This window comes from Anarhichas minor, unplaced genomic scaffold (assembly GCF_050575085.1).
Source record: "Anarhichas minor isolate MPS153535 unplaced genomic scaffold, ASM5057508v1 ptg000024l, whole genome shotgun sequence".
NCBI lineage: Eukaryota > Metazoa > Chordata > Actinopteri > Perciformes > Anarhichadidae > Anarhichas > Anarhichas minor.
Window position 1 is genome coordinate 10,105,182 of NW_027466470.1, and position 25,311 is coordinate 10,130,492.

At 41.4% G+C, this 25,311-nt stretch overlaps 1 protein-coding gene across 1 annotated transcript in view; it reads left to right on the forward strand.

The window, feature by feature from the left end:
* Positions 1-23,605, forward strand: part of gpr158b (G protein-coupled receptor 158b) — a 50,359-nt gene extending 26,754 nt beyond the window's left edge. Inside the window, exons 6-13 of the mRNA XM_076098408.1 lie at positions 6,142-6,251; positions 7,665-7,903; positions 12,599-12,737; positions 17,408-17,513; positions 19,560-19,706; positions 19,827-20,070; positions 20,697-21,253; positions 22,631-23,605. Coding sequence (XP_075954523.1) covers positions 6,142-6,251; positions 7,665-7,903; positions 12,599-12,737; positions 17,408-17,513; positions 19,560-19,706; positions 19,827-20,070; positions 20,697-21,253; positions 22,631-23,605 — 2,517 coding nt within the window. The remainder of the gene's footprint in view (positions 1-6,141; positions 6,252-7,664; positions 7,904-12,598; positions 12,738-17,407; positions 17,514-19,559; positions 19,707-19,826; positions 20,071-20,696; positions 21,254-22,630) is intronic.
* Positions 23,606-25,311: the final 1,706 nt, after the last annotated feature.

A 25,311-nucleotide genomic window follows, 5' to 3' on the forward strand; every position in this document is an offset into this window, starting at 1 on the left:
ACGGGTTGATTGATCCCAATTACTGATCTCAGCATGCTCGTGGGTAAAATAGCTCTTACTGCCTATATGCTGTGGCGACTCACGGGTGTTGCAACATATGCGTCTCAAGGCCATAACTATTCATATCAACGTGCGTCTCTCTTTTCAGCTTTTTTTGGATGACAATTTCGTATCTATATATATATATATTTTTTAAAGCAATATTGTCAGTTGAGGGAGTTTCAATATCGGCCAACTTTAGCTGCGATGCTCAAAATGGATTTGATTTTGCATCCACCCTCTCCTCCATTCACACCAAGGATAACTCAAGTACCACAAAAAACCTCCCCAAAAATATCCTGCCACTCTGTTATGTTCACACACACTCTGATACAATCAAAAGCCTCTTCCTCCCTTTGCTCTGCTGTAACTCAAGCTTTTCCCTCCGCCTCTTCATTTCCAAGCACCTTGCCTGCCTGAGACTATACCTTTTCCCCGTCCACCCTTCCCCCATGTTTTACTTTCATTACCCCTCTGCGTGTTCTCTCGCCGTCCCACCTTTGTGTCTTGTCTCCTCTCCCGCAGTCTCAACGTTTGTTGCTGCTGCCGTTTCTTTTGTTGCAGCCACAACCAGCCTCCTCGGCTGAGCTTGGCGCAGCTGCTCCGCTCTGGTGCTCGATGCATTTTTTAACAGTCCATCAAGTTCTAGCACAACTTGTTTTAAAAATACATCTGCTGATTAATTGATGGTGGAGGCATGGGAGGTTGGATGCAAACCAGGAGGGCCACCTTCTCTTCTGGGCGATATAAAATTGTGGCTTTTTATTGTGCAATCCCCCGTGACTTTGTAGTCCACATGGGTAGCACTGCAGAAAGGGTGTGTTTGTGTCTGTGTTTATGGGCAGCATGGAGTGGCTTTAAATCTTCACATGAATGTGTTCATGTGCATTTGTGCAGGGATTTGCATTTCTGCATTGGTATGTGGGTGTAAGAAACAGCGTGGCCTACTTTTACCTCATATTTGTGGAGGTGATTTATTGTTTTTGTCCGTCATGTAGGCTATACCAGAGAGCTGGGAGGCAGGATTGTTTGCTCAGGAGGCAAAGAGATGAAGGTGCCAAGCAGGATGCTAATCCTAACCGCAGGTTAACATAAGTGCACGGTGAATTGTTGCACCCTTAAGGGTTGGCAGCATCTGGTCTGTTAATCTGTTCTTAACGCATTTATTTCTTTGTGTATATGTCTGTTCTATTATTTGTTTCAGCACTAACAGTTGCAATTACTTCATTCAAGTGTCACGTTGAGGAAAAATGGAACAAATGTGTTTTATTCAATTATCAAATCAATTGTCAAATTCATTTCTACGTACTAAAAAGATACATAATGCTTAAAGCTACTCTAATAAATATTGGTATATTAACAAGAGATCAAAAGACTACACGTAATGTGACAAACACACAGAGACAGACAAAGTTAGCGGCTGGTGAACAAGATATTCCCCTCAGGAGTTGGTGGAGACTAAAAGAGCTAAAAGGAGAGTCAATATTGGCCTGATATTCATCAGGTGGCCAGTAAGACCAAATGTTGCTCTGCATCTGCTTAATCTGTAAATAAGTCAGTTTCCTAAAACGTCCACCATATCAGCTTTACAGGGTAATACAACGATGATGTTGATGTGTATACAGCTTGTTGCATTGCACCATGAAGTGGACACAAAATCAATTAATGCAGATTTAAAAGAATACCTCAATATTTTATGAAATACACTCAATGCTTTCTTTCTGAGACCAAGATAAAAAGGTTGATACCAGGCTCATGTCTGTGTGTTAGGTATGGAGCTAGAGCCACGGGCCTGGTTAGCATAGCTTAGTATAAAGACTGCAAACAGGGGTAAATAGTTAGCCTGGCACACCTCTCAATACATCTAAAGCTGACTAAAACATTGCGTCTTGTTTGCTTCCTCCGTAAAAACAATGACATGAAGGGGGGATTACGCACTGTAATTATTTCTTGACAAACAAGAGTCTATCAGTCAGAACAGCACCTCTCTGTGGGTTGACGGGTAGTATCTGGCAGATTACGTTGGGGCTGCTGCCACAATGGTACGAAACATGGCAACCTCACAAACGAGAGTCTGCACACAGTCACTGCACCCGATTGTTGCTGGCCAAGAAATAGTTTGGCTCATAAAGACACAGATTGTTTGTTTTTTCATACCTCCGTTTGTCTACGAATTAAACAAATGAATGAATGAGCTTTAAAGGTGTTTGTAGAAAGAATTTGAAACTTTGGACAGAGCTAGATGTTTCCCAGTGGATCTTTATGCCAAGCACTTCCTGGTTCTAGCTCCATAAACACAGACATGAAACTGATATCATGTGATTCTTACCCAACTTCTCTTCTTTCAGTAAAGCACATTATTAATATTAAAGCTATGAATCACGTCAAGGATGTCTTCCACAAAATCACTCTCATTTTGAAAATCTGTCTGTCTGAAATATGGAGAGAATAATTATTTGGTTGCAATTTCTTTTCTAAATTAAAACCATATGTCAAATAATTGATCAGATTGTGAGCTGCAACAGTGACTCACAGTCAGTAGTGGAGCACTAAAAAGGAACCACCCGTATTATTCCTGTTCTTATGATAAAATGGACTTGGGTCTCCTCTTTCTCATGACCAGCATACCAATGACGGACTTTGTCACCGCAAGGTTTTGATGGTGATTGTGTCTGCAAGGAAACGGCTTCGACTCTGTGTGACACATTCTTGGTCAGGAAGTGAGAGAAATGTCTATATGGCATAGCTGAACTGAGAGTGGACAGACTGAAGGCTGAAATAGGGACGTTATGACAGTTTAATTACACACTGAGCCACATTTTGGTAGAATGGGTGATACTGCTGTCAGTTCTGTTTATAGATTATACAAACAAACATGGCAAAAAATGTGAAAATGAAAGCAAGATACAAGCTAGATCACTTAATTGTTTATATTCCTGTGACATTACTTCAATACATATTCACTATGTGTCATCTTGAGAATCTATTTTTAACCTCCTGAATAGAGAAGTTAGTTATTTCATCGCTTTGTCTTTTTTTAATCACACCATTTACTCTGCATTTCTGTTGGAGGTCACATATAGTATATTTGTGATCGGGTTTGGTTTCCTAAGATAGCTAACCACAAAGGTTCATCTGATTTGGGTGAAACTTACATAACCCTACAGCTAAACTCAGCCACTGATAAACTCAACAGTGGATCTATTTATGTAGACTGTGCTCTATTATGAATAACTGCCTCCAGACAAGTATTTGGAATGAAAAGGAACAATAGTTTACTGACTGCTTTTTGAAATGTTTAAAATGTATTTACACTTTATGTTATGAAAATATAACAAAAACACAAATTTGACTCCTTTAAAATAACAAATAGTAACCTACTAATAATATAAACAATAAATTTGCAATTAATTACCTAAAAAACAAAATGGAATTGGCTTATACCAAAATAGTATTACACACAACTTAAATCATCTCAGGTTTCTTTGGCAAAGTCCCCTTTTCTCACCCCTTTAACCGTTACTTTCCTAACATTCTTAACAAACGTTGGACTCTAAACACCAGTCTCACACACGCAAAAGGCCCAGGTGTTGCTCGAGTGAGGCCGACAGAATCCTTACCCTTAACGGCGCAAAAACACCGAGTCCAACTCACAGTTTGGCGTCAGTCCTGGAGAAACAGTTCGTGGTTCGAGAGAAGACGGCAGCGGTTCTGGTCAGGAATGGCGCTCTTCGACCTTGTGGTATCTGAACAGCCCAACAGACTTCTCTTCATCGGGGTACCCACATGGCTCCGGGTCACCGTGACTTGTCACACTTCTCCACTAGTCACTCAAGCTAACCTAAAGAGACTGCTCTGCTGGCCGATGCTACCAATACAGTTCAAGTAACTCTAGCTAGCAACCTACAGCTGAGCAGTTAGCATCTTTACTCCTGCTAGCTTAACAGCTAACTAGTTTAGTTTCGACAGATACATCGTATGCAATTTAAGCAATGTTGCTTTTTCTAAAATTGGGACCAATTAGTTATCGTCTTATTTTTTCTTTTGTATATTTACTATAGCTGCATATTTAAAGCAAAATTATTTTTTTTGTCCGACAACTCTATTAAATCGATGGAATAATCGGTAGAGGACTTGATTACAAAAATACTCGATTGCTGAGGCCGTAGTACACACATTAGTTTCCCCGTTCTGTGAAGATATCTTACACCCAGACTTTTGCAGCCTCAGGGTTGGCTGGTTTCTTAGTGGAGTTTGCCACAGATGTTCTGCTTCTTTACTGAGGGAAAGAGGTTACAGGTGCCGTTTGTATGCTCTTGAATGCCAAGGCATCATAGGAGCTGGGATTAACTTCTGGCTGTACATCTCTGGAATGCGTTTTTACTGCATTTGAAATGATATCCCGGCCTCATGGTTAACTATAACTTCCAGTTTATGGATTAGGATAAGGAATATGCCTTGGTGTTTAGGTGCTATAGCAATAAACATAGCAAGAGACAATGAATATAAAATCAAGTACCGTAAAAGCCAAGGAACATAAATATAGTAGAATGTACGATAAAAATATGAAATATACTAAAGACAATATGTACAGTATATCCGTTTTAAACGGAAAGAGCTGCATCGTTTTGTGCAGGAATGAGCGAAATATTGAACAGGAAATGTGCAAAAGTATAGAGACTATATGAAATGTACAGTAATACAGATATGACAGTAAATTGGTGCAGTGTGTTGCTCCAGTAGAGATGATCATACTCGTGAAAAGGAAATCTATAGTTGTGCCAACCTGGAACTCTGGCTTTAAGAATATGTCTATTTGCTATTAATGGAACAAGCAGCTTCACCACAAGAGCTCAGCTTTTTTTTGTACCTCATATTCTGTTTCATACAAGATAAAAATTGAAATATCAAAGTCAAAAATACTGGCTGGTTGGAGAGTGCAAAGCGGGAGGCACCGTGATCCAGCCCCCGTCTCTTTTTTTTTGACATTTTACAAAAGGAGCAGGAGAAGTTTTCCTCCATACTTCGGTGTCGGCTACATGGTTCACTGCTGGCTTAGAGAACTCAGTTAAAGCACATCTCAGAGGTATGGAATTTGAACTCAGAATTTGTACAATTTGGGAGCTGGTATAAAGATGACCATCATAAAGGGCCTGTAAAAAAATTCTTATATGAGAAAGGATTACAGATTTGTAGTATTATATTCATCATCCATCGGGTGACTTACATGTGGAACACTGCTCTCGGCAGTCTGTAATCATCAAGGTTAAAACTTGAGAACCTGTGTATGCTTTGTGTGAATTGATGCGGAGCATATTTAAAAACAGCAAGACTGACTCAGGAAGGAGTCGTTCTTTAACACCCTGGAGGATGTGTATCCGCCTGGTGAGTAAAGCAGCAGGTTTTCTTTGCTTCAGTGGAAATGAGAATAGAGTCACTGCGCTGGATCTTCGGGTCACTGGAGATTTGATGTGGGGCGTCCCCTCTGAGGTACACACTAATGAAATAAAACGCAGCAGCAACAGAAGCGCAAATGGAAGCTCGGATCTCCACAGCTTGACATGAGACATGTCGCGTCCGCCTGTCACAGCCTCATCTTTAACAGTAATAGGTGCTCACACCAAGAAGGAAATGAAAGGCTGACGTTTTGTGAGCCACCGGCAAATTCTCCGTTTTATATATTTCGAATCACACGGAGACCAAAAATGACCGTACATGTGCACAATCAGAAGCATGCGAGAGTCTACGCACTGTTGATACAAATTAACCTGCAAATACTCGATGCAGCCGCTTTTTTAAATACCACCAGTGAGATAAGAACTAACCCTTCAAACTCTCATAGTTTGTTCTGGAAGCTGACATATATGAACAACGTGCAGTTAAGAGATGCCAGCGGGAGCTCTGGAAGCGTAGGATATCAGCGAGGCCAAATCTGCCTCCGGCTCTGGTTATCACATGCTGGAGACCCGTTTTCATTACCGATTCCTTCTGTGTGAGCATGAGAGGACTGTGACAGGAGTGGGGGAGAAAAAAATTAAAATAAATATATGTATAAAGTCTGTGTCTATCAGTGTGAACACTAACTGTTGCAACACTCTGCAGGTGATGATCATGTACTTCCATCCCAGTGTGTTTCGGTGCATCCTCCTGAGGTGGGTTCGCCTCCTGGGTTTCGCTGTCATGTACGGCACTGTCATCCTCAAGCTGTACAGGTACTGTACACTCAAATTATTGGAATTAAAGAGTGATCATATGAGAAATGACATTTCCTGTATGTTAAAAAAACCATGCCCCCCCCCACTTCCCTTCTCCTATCTTTCCATTTAATTTCCCTTCCTCCTCTCCTCATCTAATTTTGTCTCTGCTCTGCTTCTCTTTCTATCTTCTCATCTCCTTGTCCCCTTATCTCCTCTCCTTGTCTCTCCTTTCTTTCCGTCTCCTTGACTCCTCATCTTTATTCTTCTTAGTTCCTATCCTATATTCCTCTCCTTGTGTCGTTCCGTCGCCTCTCTTTTTCCTCTAATCACCTCATATTCTCCCCCCTTCTTTCTTCCTGTCTCCTCTCTTTTCTTCCCAACTACTTTCTCCTCCTCTCTATCCTCTCCAGATATTAACTTGCCCTTTGAGTCAGCCGTAGTGTTTTAATTATTCCTCTCCCTCTCAGTCTGCACTCACACACATGCATGCTGTCAATAAGCACATTTTTATTTCCCATTAGGTAAGGTCTATCTGCATCTGCCTGCTGAAGTATCTATTAAGACACATACTCTCGTCCTGCTCTCCTGCTCTGAGCAAGTGTTGGCGAGATGGTAGAAGGGGGGGTCAAAGGCCGCCCAGAGTGTTCCCTTGGCAAAATTACCATTTAGATTTTTTTTCAGGGCTCGCTGGGTTTTAAGTGTGCCCCAAGGCCAAGCTCTTATAGCCCGGTCTCACTGAATATATATCAGAGATAAGATAGATTTGTCACACTCTGGTCGCGAGGGAAGATGAGCACAGTGTAGAGTGGATAGTAAACGGAGAAGTGACTGTTTGTCTAGATGGGGATATTTATATAACTTCATCTCTGTCCCCTATAGCTCTCCTTACCCAGCATCAAATCCCTTTGAAACTATTCTGGCTGATGTGTTGCATTTTTAATTCCCTTTACAGAGGCAGAGTTGTCTTGTGTGATTGCAGTGAGGATACTGTGCAGCTTACAAATAAACTGCCTCTGCAGTCTAATATGTTAGCTCCGATCGCATTTGTTGGACCACCTCTAAGCTGAAAAGTTTTTAAAAAACTGACACCCATAAGAAAATTCCAATTTGTTAAATTTGGATTGAAAAAAATAAATAATCTGTAACCTCATTCTACTCTCAGTCTTCTACATTCATTTGATTCTCCTGTCAGGACAAGACATATTACAACATATTTTAATCAAACCTGAATGAAATTAGATAACAGCGCCCTTTTCTCCCTGATCCTTTTAATTCAAGTTGGCGTGTTTGCAAGAGCAACAGCCGGGGGTGTGAGTTGTCAATCGCATGGAGAGAATCTCTGACTCACCTACACTGCTCATCATGATTTCACTCAGCAGTCTCAAGTATTCAGGCTCATGTTGTCCTCCTCCTCCTCCTCTCTCTCAGGGTGTTAAAGGTGTTCCTGTCCCGCACGGCCCAGAGGACGCCTTACATGACCAGTTGGCGGGTACTGCGGCTCCTGGTGGTGATCCTGCTGGTGGTGCTGTGGTTCCTGGTGGCCTGGACCTCCTCCGTGTGCCAGAACCCCGAGCTGAGTCGGGCCATGATCGCTGCAGGCCTCACCCTAGAGGGGCTGCAGTTCAGCATGTGTCTGCTGGATCGATGGGACTACATGATGGCTGTCGGTAAGTGTGTGTTTTCTGTATTTACGTACATGTACCCGATGTGTATAGTGATGTCTTTGCAGGACGAGTGAGAAAACTTTGCTCCTACTTACCACTTAACTGTAAGGAGCTTTTGGGCTTATAGCTTGGGGGTAGGCTGCTCGGGTAAGGCTAAAGAACAAGTTTAGTTTAGAAACTTTTGGAAAAGACTGCAGGCAGGGTCAGGGGGAAATAATTGCCTCTTACCTTCAAGTGACTCTGAACATTTTGATTGTAAATGCTAGAAATCTACTGATTTTCCAAAACTTTTGTTTGACTCTGCATTGAATACTGTGTAGATACACATTCCACATGCACACACATACATAGTCTTTTATTCTGAGAGCGAGGTTCTCATTAAAGAGTAACTTAAAGGTACCCTGGGAAGTTGTTTTGAGTGCAGCGATGTTTTTATGAGTGAGTTTAAAGTCCTGAGGCTCCAATGCTGGCGTGGTCGAAAGGTAAACCGAGACAGATTGCCACAGGGAGGCAAAAAAGACTGAGTTTTCAATAGTCTAGCTGCACCGTATCTGACCCATTTATCTAGAACAGTCTAGTCCTCTCCTATGCTTTATAGAAACTGATGGTACCGACAGCAAATGGATTGCATAAAATAGAAGGGACTGTTTGAAGTCGTTAAACTGCATCTTGCAATTTCCAGCGAGTCTTCAGCACAATGCACAGTTGTTCAAGTGACAAATCACTTCAGACAGAAATAAACAGGTATGGGTTGGGGAATCGTATAAATGCGATAAACTTCTGTGCTTGAGCAGACTTCTTGTTGGCGATAAATGGAGCCACTTATTTAAGTGAGGTTTAAAATGCTCCCAAACATGCCGCCCGCTTGCCTGAAGACATGGTTATGCTGTAACAGGGCAGTTTATTCAGCACCCTGCCCTCGAAGCAGCATTTAAAGAAAACCTCGGCTCTCTGACTTGAGGTTAAATGGATGCGGTTGTGAATTTTGACGATAGTGTCCATTGTTTGATTCACCTTTACCTAAAGGGTTTGCTCACAAACAGTTTAATGGATGATGCTGTATATTTAATTCACAATGGGATGCTCTGATAAAAAGAAGATGGAGTGCGCCTCTTAGTGTCTTGGGGCTGCCACCATAAAAGCAGAACACCTCCAGAGGGCGGGAGCTGCCACGAAGTCCCTGATGTATTTTTACAGCCCTTCACCACAAGCATGTCTCTAAGAGCTCTCCGGAGGACAATCCCATCTAGTTTTACAGACAAAGATCGATCACAGAATTAAATGGTATGATGTATTACGGGATATATAAAAAACAAATCCAAGCACAATAACAGACTCACCACAATCTATTGGCTTTGTTATCTAGACTGAAGTGTATTTGTTACATTGTAGCTACAGCAACTTCACCTTAACTTCTCACGCGCCGTTCCGCTCTCTTATATATTTCATCCAAGCCTTTCATATTGTGCTCACACCCCTTTGAGTTTCCCTTTCTTTACATTCCCATTCATCCATTCATCATGATTTACAACTAAGCCGCATAAGAAATGTTCAAAATGAATCTTATGGCTGACTTGGAAACACAACACAGGCTTATTAACATTTCCTTTGGAAGCTTCACTTAACCTTTAAATATATTGCAACACACTCCCCCACAAAAACTAAATGTATCCCCAATTTCAAGCTGAGAATTAAAGAAATACAACAAATGGTGTGTTGATGAACAGTTATCACCATCGTCACTGAATAAATGAGTGGGGCACGGGCAATAATGTTCAAACTCCTACTGACTATAAAGATCTCCGTCTATTGTTATGTTTCATGGTTCTACCAGCCACTACTAGTTAATATGCAAATTGGAAAATGAAGCCACAATACAGATACAAAAATGTATGTCCTCTGCATATGGTAAAACTCACAGTTACGGTCCATGACACACACAAAAAGCATTTTTGGACGTAACTATTTTTATGCGACTATTCAATCTTTTTTTTCCGAAAAATCTCACAAGCAAAGCATGACTTCAATTATAAATATAGGGAGAGAAAAAAACGCAAGACCCCCTTTCTGCTCTTTCAAAACAATGAGACAATAAGAACAACAACTCCCTCTTTTCTGGCCCCGACTAATCATTTCCGTACAGTCCCGAAAATGACCAGAAGCTATAACACTGTCAAGCTAAGAAGCATTAAGAGTGATTGCATCGGTGAGAAGTTTCAGGTCCTTTCCCTCATGTATCCGGTGAGTACCCAAAGGGCCTTGTGTGTGCGCTAACAGTAGCTTCCTAATGACAGAGGAGGCAGTGATGGGCACCTCACTGAAGCCGGTCTGACAGCAGGGGAGACTAATCCTGTTTGGAAAGAGGCAAAGGATGGATCCCTGAGAGAAGCTTGGTCTGCCTCTGTAAACTGATAGACAGGCAGACACAGAGAGACAGAGAGAGAGAGAGAGAGAGAGAGAGAGAGAGAGAGAGAGAGAGAGAGAGAGAGAGAGAGAGAGAGGGATGGAAGTGGCAGGGAATAAGAAGAGTGGAGTCTGTGAAGTATGAAGCTTGGAGGGATGTGGGAAACGATGCAGAGAGAGTTTTTTTCACCAGCTGGGGAAGAAGGAGGGGGAGAACTTGAGAGGAAGAGAAGAAGAAGAAGAAGAAGAAGAAGAAGAAGAAGAAGAGGGAGCTGGTGAAGGGACACTCAAGAGACACGACTGAGTAACGCAGCAGCTTCAGAGGAAGTGGCGGTGTGTTCTTGCCATGACAGCTTTCCACAATCGCAGTTAAATGGAATGAAACACGTAGAGCACAACAATCCCTCCGTTCGGGTCTGTGCGTATTTGTGTATTTGTGTTCAGGACAAGATATGAAATGAAGGATCCCCGCTGTTCACTGTGACAGCCAGTGAGAACACACGGGTGTGCTGAGGCTACACTGAAGGACAGGAAGCACCCTGCAAAGCTGCTTTGGAGGATTTTAACAATGCATGCGATGCTTAAGAAAAAAAAAAAACTAATTCCTTTTTTTTTTTGTGTTTTCACTTGTTTTATTATAATGCTGACAAGGGAACACATGTTTGTCTGGAAATTAATAAATCATCCTATTTTGTCTTGAAATGCGTTGCGAAATAGAGCTGAAGCCAAACAATATTGATATTGCCAACAATAAGCAATTCATTTGAATCTGAAATGAATCTGCATTAGTTGGAATCGTTATCCCTTTCTTCTTTCACGCAGCTCTTCGTGCATCCTGATTCAGATGCTAAGTACCAAGTAATTAGTGATGATTTATAGACTGGGCCTGTTCATGAATATTAATGGTCTGTAATCACCATAAGGACTTTAAGGACTCATGTGCCAACACACAGTATTGGCACCGTTTTTGGTGCTCCTTTATGTCTGCAAACAAAACAACAAGCTCATTGAGCTTACCATCAGAGGAAAACCTCATTTGACATTTTTCTATGCAGCGTATTATAACGGAAAGTAAAGGTTTTTTTAAAGCAAGAATCATAATTTTGTTCTTCACCAAAGAGCAGCAAATATAAGAGCCATCAGACTGCTTCATAACATAATTTCATACCTCCAAAACGCAGCCACCCTAAATCTGTGCACATATAATGTCCAGTATATTTTGAATTATGTTGATAATGCTGACAGCAGCTCATTTTCTAAATACATATTTTCTGTAAAATTGCAGTCGGGCTGTGTGACCTCGGTGAGATCAGATGACAGCAGTAAAGTGTCAACACATTGTCAAGGAAACACTGCAGAAACACGGGGAACTCTTGCCAAATTATTGCCTTGAACGCCGGGTCAACAATCAACTTCTTTCAACATCTTTGTTTCATGCAGTGCGCGATGACTAACAGTATTGTACTATCGCAGTGACTCTGCATCCAACATGTCAGAGCAACAGTGCTGCTATCATTTAACATAATATAAACGGAGACTAAATCAATGCTCAAAGGAACAGTTTAGCATTTTGAGAGATACGTTTTTGGAAATTTCTCTCTTGAGAGTGAGATGATGAGGAGCCGGGAGATGATTAACACTGGAAACAACTAGCCTGGCTCCGTCCAAAGGTGAAGCAAAATCTGCCTACCAGCACCTTTTAAAGCTGACTATTTAACATGTGTCTCAGTTGTTTAATCAATACACAAACAGAAAAGTTAATAATAAATAATACAAAAAAATATATATTTATGGGTGTTTTTGTCACAGTCTGGCACCATCATGCCTGTATGGAGCCCTGCAGTATACTCAAATAATCTGTGCTCACCACTGGTGGGCATGTTTAGTAACTTTAGAGAGCGCCAGGCTCGCCCTTTACGTCTGTTTTCCGTCTTTACGCGTCTCCCAGCTCCAGCTTTTGTATTTAACTCAGAGACATGATCGTGGTTATTGTTCTCATCTCACCCTCAGAGAGAAAGCTAATTAGTGTGTTTCCCTAAAAGTTGAACTATAACTGTTAAGCTTTCATTGAGTTTGGCACTTTGAAAAGGGAGAAAAGTTTCCAATCTCAAGAGAGGCATTTTATACATAAAAATACTTTTCGGATTATATGGGCTTGTTCCAGCTTGCGGGGTATACAACGATTTAATTAATGGCACTAAATCAAATTAGGAAAATGATTAATTAAAGACAATAAAGCCTTAAAATCCGTCCTCTAACCCTCCCCGTGACCTTTCTGTTGTTTGTTTGTCCCAGCGGAGTTCCTGTTCCTGCTGTGGGGGGTGTACCTCTGCTACGCAGTCCGCACCGTACCCTCGGCTTTCCACGAGCCACGTTACATGGCTGTGGCCATCTACAATGAGCTCCTCATATCCGCCATCTTCCACATCATCAGGTAGGTGAGGGAAACGGGTGGAACGGGCACGAGTGGGCGTGAAGAACAGTACGCTTGGCCTGAAGTGAATGGCAATAATTATGTCTTGACAGAAAATCAAAACAGGGGAAGAACAATGGTCTTACTATTCTTGATGAACATCTCTGCGACAGTAATGAGGAAATAGCGTGAACAATGACAAGGGGCTTAGACGACTTTACCCCTTCTTGCAGCCGTTGTTTAATCATAATCATAGAGATATTTGCGTGTTAGACCAGGGCATTACAAATGCTGAACATGTCAGATGAAAGGCAGAGAGTTCCACCCGCCCCCTTCATCAGGGAAATGAACAGCGTCAGCAGAGCAAGTTGAAGGGAGGTGAATAAAAAATGTCTTCCCCAGGCAGAGACACAGCAGGCAGTACTCTTTGTAACATGTATTTTGAACGGCTTTTTAATTGAGTAATCGTCATATATTTGCTATAAAAAATACCTTGAATAAGCTAAATGATTCCCAAAACCTGACGTGATAATAGGTCATGGAGTTATTTCTTGAATTCCACATGGGCAGGAAGAATCAGTATCATAGTTCTGTCTTTAAAGCTGCACTTATCAAAAATCTATATTATTCGATATCAACAATGGAATGAATACTGTAACTATGTATAGGCTAATGTGAAAGGGGTTCTCTGATTTAAGCAGCAAACTCACAGAGAGCTTTCACCCAAAGTTATCTGGAGCCTTTTAACATCTTTGACTCTTTGCTTTAGTTTCAGGGCCCACAACACTTTTGATTCAGTCTCTAGTGAAGATAATGGGGCATTTAGCAGCTGAAGCCCTAGATATGTAGGTCGGGAGTAGTGGTGGAGACCAAAACAGAGCTTAAAAGGAGAGAGTATTGGACTTACATTCATCAGGTGGACAAAAACAACTGATAAATAATAATATGTTATTTTCAGCTTGTTTAACCCCCATGTGGCAAGAAAATTGCATCTTCTGCCAATGTTTGGTTTTAGTTCCCTCTGTGTCATTTCTCACACAAAACAATGCAGCAACAGATTAGGCTACAAAGTTTTACAAACCTAGTTTGTCTCAAACCTAAGCTAAACGTCTCAACAGCTCCTGCTTTGGATGCAAATATAATCACGCGTTGAAGACAAACTGTGTCAAATGCAAAACATACTGGAGGCTGGTTTGATGAATGTTATTTCCCTACCTTTAGGCAGCCTTTTTCATGTCTGTGTTGCATGGAAATCAGATGCGGAGACTTGAAACTTGAATGCGATCCATGTTTTCACCTTACAATACAAGTAACACCTCACAATGTTGTTGAGTAGTGACACAGTTGAGGGTAAAGAAAAACTCTTCTTTTGTTATCATTAAATGCATGTGGAAGGTTTGTAAAACAATGCATTACTTGCCCACCCGTAAATTATATTGTAAATGATTTGACCAGACTGTATATAGGAAGTGGACGTAGTCATCGAGCCATCACCCACTGGTTTGTGGATTGCCGTTTTGAAGCCTTGAGTTTAGCATTTTGGCCGTTGCCATCTTGACTTTTGGCAGAAGTGCCACGAGAGGGTGAAGTTAAGTAAAACTGAATGCTGAGTAAGACATTTTTAAATGACCACAAATGTTAAAATGTCACAATTAACACACTATGAAAGGGTTGAACTTCTAAGACGAAACCATGGACAACTCCCAGACAGGACAACGCAACATCATGCTTTATTGAAGACTTGAAACTAGCAATTGAGACCATAAACTCATGTTTACTGAGGTAGTAAATAAAGTTAGAAATAGAGTCCTTTTCTTACAGACTTATATACAATCTGACTTATTTTTACAACCAAATGAGTCGTCCCTGGCAAAAAAAATGCAAATTGAAGGGACTTCTGCTTCACTCTTCAGCGCTGCAGGTTGCCGCCTGATCCTGACTCACCTACAACTATTACCTGAGAGGCACACTTCCTGTGTGGCTCTCATGGAGCTTATTTACTGCTTAAATAAGCTTATAAGCTGTGTGTTATGCGTCTATGTCTGAATATCGGTTTTGACTATCCGAGTTGAAAAAAACAGAACTGTTCAAAGAATGGTGGAAGTAGTAGTACCTACATTTTTAAAAGACTCCTAAAGCAAAGAATACTTTGTCAATCCTGTTGCAGTGGGAATAAAACCTGTCGGGTGTTTCTTTTATATTATGTCTGCAGGAGCCTGAGGGCGAAAACATTCCATTTGTCACACTTCCTCCGATAAAACTGTTGGTGATTGAATATTCTTTCATTTATGCAGCGCCCTATTGTGCTCAGTTGGACAAAAAGAAAAAGATCACATTCTTTCAATCTGTTGAGAAACTGAAAAGTCAAATGGGTACACCTTCATCAGTGGTGTGAAACTGTTATAAATCAAGCTGTTCTCGCTCGCCGCTTGCTGGGGAATAGAACAAAAGTGTTTTTTTTTTCTTCTTTTTTCTGCTGCGTCCCGGAGATAAGGCTGGACTTGAGCGGGATGTGTGTGTGTGTGTGTGTGTGTGTGTGTGTGTGTGTGTGTGTGTGTGTGTGTGTGTGTGCAATGGGGTAGGGTTGATGAAAACACACGCACACAATGCTTTTGGATATCTAATTTGAATTATGAATGTGATTTCTGGGCGTGATGACAAAGGACCAACAACCTCTGAGCCACCTTGGTGGATCTCTCACAAACTTTAAAGGAAACAACTTTGTCTCATGCACGCGTGCACAAACACACTCACGCCCACCCGCGCACACACACACACACAGAAGCGCAGAGGTATCTTTCACAGACTTTGGACGAAATACACTTAAATCAGCTTAATACTGCTACCGCCTAATAGTTCCATTGATGTATCTGTCATGGAGTCTGGAGTTGATTGGTTGTCGAAAATTGGTGCCAAAAAGCCGCCCATTGTTAGAGCCTATTGAGGCTTTTGTGTTCTTTTCATATTTTCCAGCAATACTTGGAGCGATAACCTGTGCTGGTACTTGTATTGTGAATACAATACAAACTATGACTAAAAACTGCCACAATAATGGAAACGATGTCATGTTGGAAAGAACGTTGCTGCTGTGAGCTTTGACATGGAGCTCCACATGTCTGGATTGAGTCAGTACTGACAGAAATGGGACACAATTCCTTTGAAAAAAAAAAAAATACTTCTTTGGTGTTTTTCAGACAGTGGCAGAAAACAAACGTCTATGTTCAGCCCCATACATTTTTTGTGTAGCACTTTTTAAAACGTGACAAATTGCTTCTGTGTAAAAATACCGGCAACAGATTCAAATTAAATGAGATACTTAATAAGGTGAAACAGCAAACTGATGATTGATAACGATTGTTTTTTAATAGGGGACTTGTACTTTATCCTGTGCCTACCAGAGGATTTCAATCAGACTACAAATATAAGCGGCCATGCCAGGCTTTAAAATACGAGCAGTAAAATCAATTTGAAAGTCATCAGTCAGCCAGTGAAGGGCAGCAAGGATGTACAAAATCACATCAGTCTAGATTCTACATGAAGTCTGTGTTTGGGTGGAGGCCATTATCTGGGATACCATTTGAGGAGATGCACAAGGGTATGTTAGGTTACTATCCTTACCGTAGTTTCTCTGTGTAGTGTCCAGGTAGCACTCCAGGTCAGGTTTTGTGAACGTACGATACATTTGACATGCTACCAAGCCAGCTAGTATAATTTCATATGTTGTGACCAGCTGTGGATCACTGTTAATCTATGGGGAAATGTTACAGCCTCCGTTACATACGACGCTGAAAACGCCAAAACAACCAGAGAGAACAGTTTCTTCCTGCAGAAGAAACAAATCAAAAAAAGTCATGCACTGTTAGTAGCCCTCTAACACCAAGATATTTACTGCTGCCGTTATGGATCATAATCTTACAGATTTTAATGCACAACATGTTTTTTACTATGTATCGTCTGTCAAACAGTACATAGACTCCTTTATGTGTACACACTGTACACTATGTGTATTGTTTACAATATACAGAACACTTGACTAGAATATAGACATTTCTTTCTTATTTTATTGTTGGTCACTTCTGCTTTGTATATATATATATATATATATATATATTTATACCTATTTTGTTAGGTACTTGTGTAGATAACAGTAACTTTGGACTTGGTTGGAAAGGTATCATTCATAATGGTTAATGGGACGACTTGCTTCTTTCACTCTTAACATAGTTGTGTACACAATCCTTGTACCTTTGGCTTATTTCCATTGTTCCAATTTCTTTCTTTTTTTTATTCGAAAACAAATGTTTTATGGTTGCTATTCATCTCATGTTGGTTTACTTCCAGGTTAAAAACTATTTTCAAAAGGATTCTTTGAAACGACAATGGAGTGAATGAAGTTTAATTCCCTTCCAGAGTGGAGACGTTCAAAAAGTTGGGGATCACTGTTGCGCTCTATATTCTGCTACTTTTATCATTTCCCCTCCGATTTGCTTTTATCTCTCTGTACAGTTTTTGAAGTAGTGATTGCCTCTGGGTTAGTAGCAGCCTACATTTTGTTCTCAAGAATCACTAAAAGCTGCTTTTAATGTCTGTGCCTGTGTGCGTCTGAATATATTTCACCGGGTACTCGATTCATTGCTTTGATAAAGTGCCGGTGAATGAACAGAATTTCTCCTGTTCATGTCTTTCTGCAGGTTCTCTCTGGTGCCGGGGCTTCACCCCGACTGGATGCTCATGTTGTTCTTTGCTCACACTCATCTGACTGTGACTGTGACTCTGGGCCTGCTGCTCGTTCCAAAGGTAACACCCCTTGAACCATGTCAGGTATTAGTTTACTGGGTTGTGGGTCAGTGGTTGGAAGTAACTGTGCGGGCAGCAAAAGTTTGAGGTACTTGTACACCATACTGTATATCTATTGTACGTGTACTTCTACTCCTTCACCTTTCAGAGCAATACATTGAACTTTTTACTCCACTACATTTATCTGACATATATAGTTAGTTACTTTATATATTGAGATTTTACAAACAAAAACAGACAAAGCTAAGATTTAATCATTGGTTCTCAACCATTTGATTTGTGATTGGGGTTCCTCGTCATGTTTCAGATGTGTATGAGATGTCTGTAGTTTCGCCAATGAGAGCAAATATTATATAGTCCAGAAAATTAGTACAACATTTGTTAAGCACAACTTTCTTTCTTTCTTCTTTCATCATAAAAAAGAGTTAACAAGTACTCTAACAACCCCTCAGATGTATCTTGTAACCCTTTGGAGGGGCCAGCTGCAGTAGGTTTGAAACCACTGGACAAAACAAACTGTTTCTAAAGTAGATAAACTCGCTCCATCTCAACCAGCTGCAACAGTACATTCTTACAACCTAATTGGGTATAATTTATTAGTCACAAAGGCCATCTTACTGCAGAATCAGTACTTTCACTTAAAATATTGTAAATATATTTTGCTGATAATACTTTTACCTAAGATTTTGAATGCAGGACTTTCACTTGCAACTAGTATATTTTTACATTGTTGAAGCGGTACTTGAGTAAAGGATCTGAATACTGTTTTTTTTTTGTTTTTTTTATAAAATACAATTTAAGTGCTTACGTAACATTTCTCTGCTCAAAATGTGTCATTGCTTGCTCAGAATATCGGCACATATTTAATGGCATAGAGTTCAGGTATTTTGTTTAATTGATTGGGGAAACTAATCAGTAGAGGAGAAGCAGCTCTTACAGAAAGTGCTGCATCAATAAGATCAGTGCAGCAGTCGTATACTTTTCTTTCTTACGAGACCGTTTTTTTGGAAAATGCAATTGTCAAGAAGGTTACATTGAGTACAGAGAGATTTCCTTAATGGCTTCTGCTGCACTGTAGCTTGTGTATACAATAGTCCGTTAATCGTCTTAAGTTCATTTGATATTAGCGGTCCACAACACACACACACATACACACAGATGCAAACAGGCACATTTGCTGCCATTAAACTCAAACAGCATTAGTAGTTACTGTAATTTAGCTAAGCACTCCCGTGGGTGTCTTTATGTGCAATCTCTCAAGTCTGATGGAAAACATTTAATTATCCTGCTGTGTAAGGAATGCAATACACCTTCAGCGCTCTCTGTTCCTTCATCCTTTCTTAATTAGGCCCCTCAGAAGTATAAGTCAGTTGAGCACACAAGGATAATTAAGCACAATGGGAGGATGTTCTTCTCACGCCGCTTCTGTTCCTGAATCTCGGCTAAATATTTGGTTTCTCTGAAGCAAAGATGAATAAGTTGGCTCTGAAAAGTCAAAATCAAACAGATTATTCTCTCTTCTTAAATAAATGTGTTATTTTAATCAAGGAGGAAATTAGTGCCAGCAAAAATAGCAATAATCAACCTGTTGATATTGCCGTGTTTGCTCCAGCAGTCAACAGGAGGAGGATCAACTTGCATTAAGACAACTTGACATTGGAGTTAAACATGTATTTAGTTTAGTGGTAATTATTGAATGCAGCAATCAAGAACACAGTAAATACACAATCTAGAAAAAGGCAAATCTCATGTAGTGTTCATTGTTCTGTATTCTGCAGTTCATATTTGTTTGTCATTTCTTTAAGTTTAGGAAGGTAACTTTTTCATTATATGAGATCTATATCAGTAAATATTTTTGCTGCAGGGAATTTTGTTTACCTCCAATGACCCATTTAGCCAACATATTTATTCTGTCATTCAATAAATCTGATCATAAGCCTGAGTAATATTGTTGGAGGAACTACATTTCCAATTTGACATCTTTTTCTCACCCTTCCAGCAGGCTCAGTGATACCATTATTTAACCTTGCTCTCCATCTGTCTTAGTTCCTGTCCAAAGGGACTCAGGCCAGGGATGATATTGCCACCGAGGCCTACGAGGAGGAGCTGGACATGGGAAGGTCTGGCTCTTACCTCAACAACAGCATTACCTCGGCCTGGAGTGAGCACAGCTTGGACCCTGAGGATATACGGGTAAAGTAGCATTTAGAATCATAGCAAGATGATTCTAAATGTGTGTACACCTGGAAGTCAATGTATCAATGCATTTATTCAAAAGAGGCCCAGCATTTACAGTCTCACTGCTGTTTTCAGGATGAGTTGAAGAAGCTGTATGCCCAGCTGGAAGTCTACAAACATAAGAAGATGCTAGCCAACAACCCTCACCTCCAAAAGAAACGCAACTCCAAGAAAGGTCTGGGTCGCTCCCTGATGAAGCGGATAACGGAGATCCCAGAGAGCATGCACATACACCGGCAGTGCAGTCGTGAGGACGACAGCGAACACGGCAGCAACCGCAGCACCTTGAGGAGAAACCCATTTGAGCCGAGTCATCACGGTGAGATCATGGCTCCACCTGTTCAATCTGGACCCTGAAACTGAAGCAGCTGAATGGAATTCAGCCATCTTTGATGTTATCTTTTACAACTGTGACATGTCAAAATTATTTCTGTGTGAACGGCCTATTAGTATGTAAACAGCATTGTACACATACCATTGTTTAGCGTGTTAGCACACCAACACTTGCTAATTCACAGGTATTTGTCCCCAAACCAAAATAGAGAAATAAACCAATTTTTTTTAATATTTTGACCATCGTGTAATTTTGACCACAGTTGCTGAGATATTTCAGTCTGGAAGTGGCAGAATGACTGACTGATGGGCAGATATCACCAACCATAGAAACACAGTGTTATTATGAATCCCACTGCTTTTCTTGGCAAGACACACCCTGCATAGCATGCAAGCGCTAGGATTGGCCAGGCATCCATGCTTGCGTAAGTTAACGGTAACCCAACTTGTTCAGGTCCTCTGCCCTGACCAATGGCCTTCCCTGACCCTAACCACCCCAGGCCAATGCCTAACACGTCTGAAAGTTAGCAGTGTGGCTGCGAGCAACACTTAAAAATGATAGTCATATCAGTAAATGTATTCCGCTTTGATGCCATTTTAATCTTTCCTCAGGCAAACCTCGGGATGACTCCCTGAAGAACAAAGTCATAGGCTTGAAGAAGTCGCTCAGCTATGACCATGTTTGTGACCAGGATGAAGAAACTGCGAGTCAAACTGGCTCGACTGCAGGAGACAATATGACTCCCGTTGGAGGTGGTGGGGAAGGATCTCTTCTGGGTTCTCTGATTGGCCGGAAACACACCAAGAAGCAGCTGGAACCATCTGCTAACCCACCGAGACTGGAACCAGCCGAGTCCACCGAGTCTGTTCCACTGTTCTGGAAATCAGCCAGCGCTCACAACTTGACGCACGAGAAGAAACCCGTCCACCTGCGGACCTCCATCATGCAGAAGTCTCTGAGTGTGATTGCAAGTGCCAAGGAGAAAATGCCGGGGCTGACCATCAAGACCCAAAGCGTGGAGGACGCCAGTAAGAAGGGTCCGAAGGGACAGGAGGAGAGGATGCTGTCCGAGGTGGATGAGACCCCTGAGCATTACCCCAAGATGATCATTAGTCAGTCAGTGGAGTACTCCAAGACACCCATGAAGATGGGAATCATGAAACAACAGGTACTGTTAACATTTACATTCCAAATCCAAATTGATTAAAGCATTACCATGTTATTTAGCTCTAGTGATGAAATGTTTACTTAAGTTATCAATTAGTCCATCAACAGAAAATTGGGTAATGGGTAACGATTAACCTTCTAATTTATCACCAGGCCTCGGGCATTCCTTTACCCAGATTAAATAAGTAATTTGTGAAAGAAATACTAAACAGTCTGTTTTAACAGCTCCTCAAATCTGAGGTTTTGTTTAATTGTTTTGAATAAAATACCTTTTGATCAAAAATGTAATCTTTACCTTGGAAATAGTAGCTCATAACTCAAAATCTTAACCTCCACTTACCAGCTTTTTACAGAAATGCTAATTCCATTTTAGAGGATGGAGACCTTTATACACAGATCAGGACATTAGAGAGGAGGAGGAGGAGGAGGAGGATGATAGAGGGATTGAGTTGGGGCTTGTTTCTTATGCGTTTCTCTGGCCAACAAAGACAAGTGGATAATGAGAAAACTGGCTAGACGTTAGACCAGGTTTAAACCAAGCTGTAAACACAACACTTATTATATCACTTTTTTTAGCTCATATGGCAAAGCCATTTTGTTAGCCAACAGATGCCTATTTACAGAAAGCAGACGGAGCATTATTGGGTTAAGTCCAATTCTCACTCTACTTTTAGCTCTGTTTTGGTCTCCACAAATGTCTGGGGGAAATAAATAGCCTTTTAGCTGATAAATGCTGCACTATGTTCACCAGCTAGTTGCTGACTTTTGTCTGCCATATAATGCTGTGAAGGTAATGTACAGTTCACCAGACTTTTACTGAAAACGGCTGCCCTGCTGGAACACTGATGAGAGAGACTGATCTAAAGAGTTGGGTGGTATATATCTGTGCGTATGTCACATAGTCATTTGATATTTGATCCATTGTCAATGTGAAACATATTGATTATAGCCACTTTAAGTTATAGAACGTCAGCATTTAGAACAAATTGTTCTCTGCTGGTACACCTTAAAGGCAGGCTCCTGAGATTGAGATGCAGCAGCTGTAGTCAACATTCAATTTGTAAATCATCAAAAGTCCTTTGTTTTCATGTGAGAATGTACATACTTGGTTCGTGTTAATACAACCAAGACATCTCCATGACAACTGAGCAAATGTATGCTCTGACGAAGGTCTTGAAATGCATTTGAAAACGCTGGAAAAAGTGAGCAAATGGAGCAAATTAATTTTGTCTCTTTAGTTTTTGCCCATTGGTCAGGCAAAACAAGCCATTTGAAGACATAAGCTAAAGCTTATGGACATTCTAGCTCTCTAATAATTTGATTAACAGAGCATACAGGTAACTTATTGGGTGGATATTTTATCGTTTGACTTTAACAGGTGAGTGGCAGCCAGCCATCCATTTGCTCCGAGACGGGTAGGAACCTCTACGACGTGTCCGAGGTTTGTCCCTGGGAGCTGGAAGAACAGCAGACTCCCTCTGAAGCAAAGGCCCAGAAACATGTTTCCATTGCTCCTGAAGAAACCACCACAGACCGGAGAGGCAGCAGCGGCTCTGGAATCAGCAAAAGTAGCCGGTCCCAGCAGAGGCAGAAAGCGGGGCAGTCCCCTTCCAACAGACGCCGCTCCAAAGATAAAGGAGGAGAAAGGGAGGAAGGCAGGGAAGCACGGAAACCTCGACCACCCAGGTCACCGCTCCCTCTTAAACCAGACGTCTGTCCCTGGGACTTCGATGAGCAGCCCATGCTGGGAGGAGATTCAGATTCCATCTCCCCAGACAGGATCAGGGGTAAGAAAAGTGTCACGCCCACTGATGGGAAACCCAAGGTGCTCCACTCAGACCACTCCAAGTCCACAGGGAGCCTTTTGCAGCCTCCCTCCCTGATGGTAGAGATCTGCCCGTGGGATTACAACGGCCCACCTTCGCCTAAGCAGGAGAAGTCCTGCAACAGCCCCACCACGCACAAGAAGAAGCGGAAAGGCTCCTGCTCGTCCAACCACAAAGCCGAGAAGGAGAAAGCGAGGGAGAAGAGCAGAGAAAGACGGAGCTCATCCAGCAAGCCGGTATCGGAGAGGAGGCGCGTTAGCCAGTCGTCGGAGTGCGGCGGGCCGGTTTCTGAGCGGCGGAGGAGCTCGACCAGAGACCCAGAAGTGATGGAGATCAGGAGGGCGGAGGTTTTCTCCCGGGACACCGAGCCCTCGCACACCAGCTTTGCTCAGACTAAGAAATCCACAGAGAAGAAGAAAGAGAGCTCTTCGAGTACTAGTGACAAACCTGCAGTCATCAGCGGGGCAAAGGTGGCTGATGTTTGCCCCTGGGACATTCAGGAGCAAGACTCTGGGGAGAGGGCATGATGACTGCTGTGATGACTGTATTTTCTTTTGTATTCACAGACTGACAGCACAGAGGGAAGAGCTACCGAACGACAAAGATGTTAGATTGCATTTGACAAGAACATTTTTCTCTGGATGACATAAGTGGAAAAAAAAAAAAGATTTTGCAAGGAGAACAACATTTATTCCGCCGTCCATTGATGCAATCTAAACATAACTACTTGCTAAATAACCAACATGTCGTCGTTACATTGCAGTGAATGCAACTTTGAAGTCACTTTAGAGGACTTTTTAATCTACACTTTTGCTTGCACATTCGTCAGACTTACATTGTATGTTGTATGTTTTATCACATTGAGTACATCAAGGTCATTTGAAGAATGAATCATATCTGTATTTTACCAGCAGGTGAGACAATCATCAGTCACAAACACAGTAAACGCTTCGCCTGATGAGCTTATCGTCTCCAGTTACGCTGACGATAGTCTACGTTACGCAATAAGCCAGTGGAGATTGATGCGTCAGACGTTGATGATGGAAAAACAAGCAGGCGGCAGCGACAAACAAGACCTAAGGAAACAATATGATACGAGCTCTGAGAAGCAGGACCAAAGCCCCAGACACAGCTGTGACGCCATAATGCATGGCATGAAAATGATCCGTTTGATTAGTGAAACATGGGAATAACAAAAGGATTGTAATACAGCTTGATTTTAAAATAAGAGACAAGCCGTATGTTTCAGTAAAATATACAGTAGGTATTTTTCTAGAAAAGCCATTGCATGTGGCAAGCTATCAAGCATCCAATAACTAAATGTTCATTGGTTAACTTGTACTCAACTGTGACAGGGTCATTTTTGATGTTGTTGCTTATGTGCGTCTCCTTACGTACCACACACACACACAAGGCTTTTGAAATGATGTGCATTGCCATCAATAATGTACGTACATATTTCAAATGGCGTGCAGTTACATGTCGTGGCGCAGTACTAAAATATCCATGAGGCTCTCCCTTCGGTTGATATTTATTTGCAGTTTACTCGCTACTCGTGCCCTGGATGTCCCTTCTCAGAAGAGGCTGTTTCAGGGACCGAAACCAAGACTGACGAGGGAGGACGATGTGAATAATGCATTTTTTTCCCCACTGTCACTTAGTTGCCCATTTTACATCTGCTTGAAAGCACCTTTCCTTCAAAGCGTTCCACATATTCAATCGCTAAAACCACAACTATGCATGACCAAAGCTTTTTTTTTTTTTGCCACTTTATCGCGAACAGAAGATGAGTAATTTAACATTTTAACGTCATCTCCAACAACAACAACAGACCACCTTTCTGTCCTGTTAATAAACCACCCACCAAATTGCACCCTACTGAAATGCAGCCACACACGGTAGTCGGTTCAGCTTCATTAATGTTATGTGTGCATGACGGAGAAAATACCAGAGTAATGATACACTCAGAGTCACCAGAAAGCATAACAATCATTGCATATATTGTGAAATACTTAAAGGGGAATTAGGAGCACAGATATAGATGTCAGACGTTGTCGTGTGTAAGATAACCTCATCAAGCGTCCATAAAGTAATAAACATGAACATGAATAACCGCAACTCTCTAACTTTCACACGTTTATTTCTATCGGATGGTTTTCGGCTGTATGAAATGGAATGTTGCAACTTGCCCACTAAATGTATTTTATGCTAGTTATACTGTAATGTGTTGTAG